Raw genomic sequence first — 8,650 nt, 5'->3', positions numbered from 1 at the left:
CTGTTATACTGTATCTTAACTTTAAGATAGTGCTAAGGATTTCCTTAATGCATCGAAATAAATAAAAAAATAAATATTATTTACAACTGATGTCAATCGAAAGATATTATCAGAATATCAGAATTATAACTTTTCAAATGAATTACACTACTATAAAAGCCAAATATAATTAACAATTTCCGTATAATACCACCTCTAATAAATCTAGAAATTCTCTAAGAACATCGAAATAACGTTTTTTCTTGTATTAAATATTTTTAATATTTCATGTTGCTCTTTATTTGAATAAACTTCTAGTCTCGCTCTAGTTGTGTTTTCATTATAAAGTTGATATAAAAAATTGATTATAATGTTTTAATCATTATCGAGCATTACTATATCATTTTAAAAATGTTCTACCCATAAATTTGTTATTCTTTCCTTTTCTCAAATCATTAAATTTAAAAATATTTATAATAATTTTTCATTATTATTATTGTACAACTTTGAACTGCACTATTTACACAAGTCTGTTCAGTGAACGAAACTCTTTCATATGTACTAAATTTTGTTTTTTCATTACACATTTGATATATTATAAAGGATTTATTGCTATGATATTTTACACCCAAATTTTAATATTTTAACATTTATTTTGTACTTTAATATAATAAAGTATTTATAATTTATTTACTAAACATTAACATTTGTTTAAATTTCATTAAAATTGCAAGCGTGCGCTTAACACACTAAACATGCTTCTAATGTATTTGCATCTGGAATTGCAAATAGTTAAAAAATTATCGATTTGCTACACAAGACGAGAGTGAAAAGAAAAACGGAAAGTTTGTTAAAGTAGTGTATTTTAGCACGGAAAATTTATTTCAAAGTAAAAAATAAATAATTCATAAGTACAGAAAGTGAAAGCGAAATTTTTTTTTATAGTTGTTAAGCAAAAAACTAATTTTTCGAAAATGGCTTTCGCCGGACTAAAAAAGCAAATCAATAAGGCTAATCAGTATGTTACGGAAAAAATGGGCGGGGCAGAAGGCACAAAACTGGACATACTTGATGAAATGGAAAGAAAAACTGACGTAACCGTCGAGTTGGTGGAGGAGTTACAACTTAAAACAAAGGAATTTCTACAACCCAACCCCACTGCGAGGGCGAAAATGGCAGCGGTCAAGGGTATCTCAAAATTGTCTGGACAAGCCAAATCAAATACGTATCCTCAACCCGAAGGTCTTCTGGCAGAATGCATGTTAATGTATGGTAAAAAGCTAGGCGAGGACAGTAGCATGTTCGCGCAGGCGTTAATTGAATTTGGTGAAGCGCTCAAACAAATGGCTGATGTTAAATACTCGCTGGACGATAACATTAAGCAAAACTTTCTAGAACCATTGCATCATTTGCAAATGAAAGATTTAAAAGAGGTTATGCACCACCGAAAGAAGTTACAAGGTCGCCGTCTCGACTTCGATTGCAAACGTCGCCGACAGGCAAAAGATGATGAAATTCGTGGCGCTGAGGATAAGTTTGCCGAGTCACTCCATCTTGCGCAGATGGGGATGTATAATTTGTTAGAAAATGATACCGAACAAGTATCTCAACTTGTCACCTTTGCTGAAGCGCTTTACGATTTTCACTCTCAGTGTGCTGACATACTGCGTGGTTTACAGGAGACTTTGCAAGAGAAGCGAGAAGGATCAGAGTCACGCCCCAAAGCTGACTTTATTCCTAAGACTTTGTTAGACTTAAATTTAGATGGTACTGGTACCAATGATACGGATGGCACACCAACACATATTTCGTCCGCTGCCTCGCCATTGCCCTCACCTATGCGCTCGCCTGCTAAGCCCTTGGCAGCTGCCACACCGCAACGACAACAACAACCTTGCTGTCAAGCTTTATATGATTTTGATCCAGAAAATCCTGGTGAATTAGGTTTTAAAGAAAATGATATTATAACATTACTAAACCGCGTTGATGAAAATTGGTATGAAGGCTCAGTCAATGGTCGCACTGGTTATTTTCCACAGTCATATGTACAGATAATGGTGCCATTGCCCAATGGCAATTAAATTTGTGGGCTAACTCTGAGAGCAAAAACCCATTTACAAACTAGTTGAAAAACAATAATTAATTAAATTTACAATTTAAATGTTAAATTAAAATTAAAATTAAATTATATTAATTAATATTATTAAATTTCAATGAAAATTAAAATATTTAAAATTCAAATTAAACTGCTTCAGATGAAAAATTTTAATATGATGTTTGTATTTTATTAAATGATTAAATGATTAAATGAGCTACAATTTACTACTCCAAATCCTTCTTATCCTTGTATTCCTTATTACATTGTGTGTGTTATTTTGTTATTTATATTAAATATTATTAAGCATATTATATACATGTATATTTATTACTATTAACTTATGTACGTTTAAATGCGAAACAAGTATCCTTATTACTTTTTAAATTAATAATCTAAAAAAATAAATGTAAAAGAATAAATAAACAAATTAACAAATGAAAATAAGAAAATCTGAAAACATATTAAACATATAAATATTGCAAACAATTATGAATGAATATAAATAGTCAAGGTGTCTCATGTTGGAATATAAAAACAATAAATATATTTAAAATATGTAAGCTACTCAATGCAATTACGATGAACTAATACAATAATTATTATAAATATGATTAAAAAATGTAATACAATGATTACCCTATATACTATATTTAATTATATATTATATGCATAAAGAATTATTAAATTTAAATGAAAAAAAAAAATACGGCAAACAAAATTAAAAAATTAATAAAATTTATTTTTAATGTGTCTTTCGTTCAATCATAAATATTTTTGTGTTTTTTTCATTATGTTTTTTCCAATATAATTTTTCCGACAGCGTCAGCAAATTAAACATATACGTGTATACAGCCCCGACACATCTACCCCCGAATAACTTTTAATATTTCAATTGTGGGCGGAAAATGCCTTCTTTTGGTGACAGCATCATCAAAATTGTGTTCTATTTATTTCTGCTATTGACTTTTGCTTTTGATGTGCAATATTTGTTTACAAACAATACAAATTGAGCAACATCTCAAAACAAACAAGATGCTTAGCAACATGTCGTGTGTCGTTTTGTTTCTGTGACATAAACAATTCCCTTGCATCTTCAGCAGTATACATAATACATATGTATTCATTAATATATTAATATTTCATACAATGAATTGCAAGCCAGAATTTTGAAAAGAAATTACTGGAAATGATTAATTTCACATATAATATTTAAAAATTGTTCAAATAAGTATGGAATTAATATATATAGAATTTGTGAGAAGAGAAAAGTATTAATGAATCTATAATTTGTCAACAACCTGTTGGTTTCACCTTAAAGGTGTACAATACTCTATATAAAAAAATTATTATAAATACTATTTGAAATTTATGTATATGTATGTATATGAGAATTAATGAAACCATTGTTAGTAATGAAGATCTTGAACAAGATTTTCTTTTCAACATTTTATATCTACAAATTTCATAATTAAAATTGTTTTATATAATTCAATATAATTGAAAAACCAAAAATCTAATTTTGAATAAGAAATTTATATTATCAAATTGCTTTAGTCATACTAATATATGCAATAATATTATCAGAACTTTATACTGTTGTTTCAGGTAGCTGTATCAGTTATATCAGCACTGGCGTTAGGGAGTTTATTGATAGCTGTAATACTAATAAATTATTATAAAAGTGTTATCGATGTATAGGACTTACTAAATATTTGATATTTTTTAATTATTTCATTATATTACAGTATAATACATTATTATTAATAAAAGGAGTGTTAAGTGCGTTAGATATTTATAATGCAGTGAAGAAAACGTTTAAAAGCATATTAGGCATTGAATATATAAATCGATGAAGTAACGACCGTTCATCTATAATTATGTAAACTAATCAGGATTCCAGACTCTCCTGAGTAAGTCAGAATCATAACAGATGAAGACGACTGTATAATCTTTACAACGAGCCAGGGTCCCTTTATATTATACAATAAATTGGATACATACCTCCCCTATGTGGCATAATTTTTGGCTGATAAAAATTTTCACCTATCGCCAAATAAATCCACAGCCACTCTCTTTGCTTCCAGGACTATAGAAGTATCCAATACTCTGTCCATTAATATCGGTGAATTCAGGATCCCCACAACTAACAAATCCAAAATCCTAAGTATCGTTCTCGGCAGTAAGTTTATCTTTTCCGCCGCACATGCCTTAACCTTGTGCAGCCGATAGAAATCTCGCAGTAATGTGTTAAAAGCGCTCGGAGGATGCTCTTGGGGTAAAGACAAAAAAGTTTTTTGAAAAAACCCTTTTGAGCAGTTCAGTTATATGTTATTTCATTAATAGCCTCACAACATACACACATACTGTTGTGTTAATAATATTGTTCTATAATATAGTTATAGTTGTACCAAAGAATCTATAGTACAAAGAAGTGCCACGCTCATACAAACGAAATACCCACTTTATTTTGCTGGTGGATTTATAATAAATCCACCCAACCTCATGCAACAATGTTTGATCGAGGCACAACTGGTATGATGTTCAGTTCAAACTCATTGCAACCCACAATTGTTTTTATACGCCTGTTTCTTTTTCCTTTCTTGTTTTTATTTGTCTATTTTATTAATATACATTGATTAGTAGCGAAGTGAATGGTAAAGAAATCCCTGAAACAATTTTACCATATACTTTGTTGCTTTATTTTCTTGTACTGAAAAGGCTCATATCATAGGAGTAAAGAGTAATAGAATATAATTTTTTTTTATTGCAAAAAATGATGCACTACAAAAACTATTATGTATGTACAAATGTGATATTGGAGACATTAAGTCTGCAGTACATAAATAAGTTTGTTTTTATTGCACATTTGTGCATATATTTTACCTCAAAAGGAACTACTTCTTAATAGTTTGAATTTTTGGTGACTTTTTGTAATTATTTTAAAAAATATTTGCAAGATTCATATAAAAGTTTTTGAAAAGTATTTTAAAAAAAATAAAAATATTAGAAATGTAAGAAAAATTTTAATGCAAAAATGTGTAGAAGTCACTAAAACCACTATTAATGCCTACTGGTTTGAGGAAACGCATGAATGCTATTTACACCGGATTGAAATGTTAAAATTGGTGTTTACGATATTGCTTCGGAAACATTGCGCATGGACAACATTTAAGAATAAAGCTTCATAGAATGAAAAAAATCAGATTTGAGACATAAATAAATTTGTAATGTGTTTTTACACTACAATTCATACCAATATCAAACAGGGAATTTTGTTTTTGTTTTATATTATTAAACTCAAAAACTTATCAAATGTACACAATTTTGACTTCGTCACTGAAATGCTGTTTGATCGCTTGAACATTTTACAGCGAACAAACACACAAACATGCGTATAATGTAATACAGAGGGTTGCATGTATGATTGAATACGTATGCAGTCGGGCTTTTGTCAGCCTTACTTGACTCACATATAGGTTTGAACTGAACATCATACCAGTTGTGCCTCGATCAAACATTGTTGCATGAGGTTGGGTGGATTTATTATAAATCCACCAGCAAAATAAAGTGGGTATTTCGTTTGTATGAGCGTGGCACTTCTTTGTACTATAGATTCTTTGGTTGTACTATAGTTACAATATGCTAAATCGATCGGTAATTCCGATCTTTACCAAAAGATGTTTTAATTACATCAGAACTAAATTTTCAATAGAAGATAAAATGTAAATTGCGTTTCTATTTTAATCCTTAAATATATTATATTTGGAAGTAACCATCAAAATAAAATTTATATAGTTTTCCATAATACCTTTTTAACAAACCCACAAGTATTAACAAAGCAAGTCAGAAAATTTAAATTATTTAAAAATAACGATAATAAAATTTATTAAATAATACATTGTAGATAATATAAGTGTAATTCTTAAAATAAAAATGTATTTGAATATGAGAACAGTTTCCTATAATTACTTTTTGAAAAGCCCACAAATATTAACAAAGTAAGTCAGAAAATTTTAATAATAAAAATACAATAGTATATATCAATAAAAAGTTTCGAACATTTTGTTTAGTAGTCTATAATACATATATTCTACATAATTCGCAATGGATTATACAGAGATACTTTCTAGCGAAATCACTATGATTGTGTAAGTCTTGAAAATATAAAAAAAGTAAATATTTTGTAATGTTTTTTTCTTTTGAATGCTATTGAATTATTAAAATTGGATTCCAACATTTTTCATTTCTCTCTATTTAATATATAATTTTAAAATATACTACTTCAGTATGATTTCAGACACATGCATCGAAACCGATTAATCACATATAAAACTAAACTATAAAATAAAAATTCCGTAGATCTTCACCAAAATATTTAGGTAAAATATAATTCACCACGGTTTGATAAATGTGTGCGATGCCTTAAGTACATTTAATGTTGGCAATGCTTTCCGCAGGTTAGCTGTCAAATGACGTTGTTTCGCTTATTCGAGAGAAGCTTCCCACTAGTTGAGGGCACGTCGGTGTCAAATAGCGGATTGAGAAAGTGTTAATTATTTATTAATTTTTTTCGAATTATGTATTAAAAATTTATTTTGTAATTAACTATTAAATTCTAATTGCAAAAGTTTCCGTAAATTCGTTTAGCGAATCGTACTAAATTGTTTATTTATTGAGTGAAAAACCGTGACGAAATAAATCCAAAAATAAATTTTTGCTTGCGTGATTCATTTTGGGGCGGCATAAATTCCATAGCAAATATAACACAAAACAGTACAAGTCTAAATATTTATATATATATCCTTCAATATTAAAGTAATTCGTTAAAGTTTAATATAAAATTTTAGTAAGAAACGGATAAGATTTGCTGAAATGTTTAGCTTTCTCAAACGCGAAAATAAGAACCAGGAGGTTGTGGAAAATGTAATTGGCGAATTGAAAAAAATTTACCGAAGCAAGCTTTTACCATTGGAGGAACATTATCACTTCCATGAATTTCATTCGCCAAAACTTGAGGATCCTGATTTCGATGCGAAACCAATGATTTTATTGGTTGGTCAATATTCAACGGGTAAAACCACTTTCATACGTTATTTGTTAGAAAGAGATTTTCCTGGAATACGTATTGGTCCCGAACCAACAACTGACCGTTTTATAGCGGTTATGTATGATGAGAAAGAAGGTGTAATACCCGGTAATGCATTGGTAGTTGATCCTAAGAAACAATTCCGGCCACTCAGCAAGTACGGAAATGCTTTTCTCAACAGGTTTCAATGTTCCTCAGTAAACTCACCAGTGCTACATGCTATTTCAATTGTAGATACCCCTGGTATATTGTCTGGTGAAAAACAACGCATCGATCGTGGTTATGATTTTACGGGTGTACTTGAATGGTTTGCTGAACGTGTCGATCGTATTATATTACTTTTTGATGCACATAAATTAGATATATCAGATGAGTTTCGAAGGTCTATTGAAGCCTTGAAGGGTCACGATGATAAAATAAGAATCATATTAAACAAAGCAGATATGATTGATCACCAGCAACTGATGCGAGTTTATGGTGCACTTATGTGGTCACTTGGTAAAGTATTACAAACGCCAGAAGTAGCGCGAGTTTATATTGGTTCTTTCTGGGATCAACCATTGCGTTATGATGCTAATAGGCGACTTTTCGAGGATGAAGAACAAGATCTTTTCCGCGATTTGCAATCACTGCCACGTAATGCAGCTTTACGCAAATTGAACGATTTAATAAAACGGGCGCGATTAGCTAAAGTACATGCATTTATCATATCCGAATTACGAAAAGAAATGCCTAGCGTGTTTGGTAAAGATAGCAAAAAGAAAGATTTAATTAAGAACTTAGGACAAATTTATGATCGCATACAACGTGAACAGTCAATATCTCCTGGTGATTTTCCTGACATTAAAAAAATGCAAGATGTCTTACAACATCAAGATTTCACAAAGTTCCATTCTTTGAAACCACACTTTTTGGATGTTGTCGAGAAAATGCTTGCAAATGATATAGCCAGATTAATGGAAATGATACCGCAAGAAGAGATGACGCATATCATTGAACCAATGGTTAAAGGTATATTAAAGTTAATAAATATTCATTTATATAATATTTTCATATATTTCTATTAACACATATATTTATTTTTCTGCATATAATTTTTTATTTTACTCTTCTCTTTTTATATTCCTTCTGTCCGATATTTTCATGTCATTCGGTGCTGTCCAGAAGTTACAGGTAAACTGAGTCAGCAATTCTTAAAGTTCATTCACTTTCTTTGCTGTTAGCACAATTTTAATTTGTTTTGACAGCATAATTCTGGTTTAATTGCAAACTTGTTTCATATTTGCATATTACAGAATCCAAAAATATAATATATAACACACATTACCAAAAAGTATTAACTCATTAATAATGCACTTGCTCCGTTCTCAACTTTTATTGCACTTTTGGTGTTCATTCTGTTCATATATTAAAGTTTGTCCTATCGTCAAGCAAGTAGACGAACTGATTGATTTTGGTTTACTAATTTCTATATCTGAATGTGGTCA

General features: G+C 29.8%; 2 protein-coding genes across 2 annotated transcripts; both read left to right on the top strand.

Moving 5' to 3' along the window:
• Window positions 1-705: 705 nt before the first annotated feature.
• LOC119664244 (endophilin-A) lies at window positions 706-2,160 on the top strand. Its single transcript, XM_038073772.1, has one exon. The coding sequence runs from the start codon at window positions 954-956 to the stop codon at window positions 2,058-2,060; it is 1,107 nt and encodes a 368-aa protein (XP_037929700.1). The 5' UTR covers window positions 706-953; the 3' UTR covers window positions 2,061-2,160.
• Window positions 2,161-6,117: 3,957 nt separating this feature from the next.
• On the top strand, window positions 6,118-8,174 carry LOC119664243 (EH domain-containing protein 3-like; the record flags this gene model as incomplete). The annotated part of the gene is made up of 2 exons (XM_038073771.1): window positions 6,118-6,225; window positions 6,925-8,174. Coding segments are annotated over exons 1-2 (1,294 nt in total), but the record flags the coding sequence as incomplete, so codon positions are not given.
• Between the last annotated feature and the right edge of the window lie 476 nt (window positions 8,175-8,650).

Source organism: Teleopsis dalmanni, unplaced genomic scaffold (assembly GCF_002237135.1).
Source record: "Teleopsis dalmanni isolate 2A unplaced genomic scaffold, ASM223713v2 unscaffolded_contig_1666, whole genome shotgun sequence".
NCBI classification, from domain to species: Eukaryota; Metazoa; Arthropoda; class Insecta; order Diptera; family Diopsidae; genus Teleopsis; species Teleopsis dalmanni.
The sequence above is the reverse complement of the archived record's forward strand: the minus strand, read 5'-3'. Positions and strand labels throughout refer to the sequence as shown.

Excerpts from the sequence above, each read along its gene's own strand:
- LOC119664244 (XM_038073772.1), top strand. The coding sequence starts at position 954 with ATGGCTTTCGCCGGACTAAAAAAGCAAATCAATAAGGCTAATCAGTAT.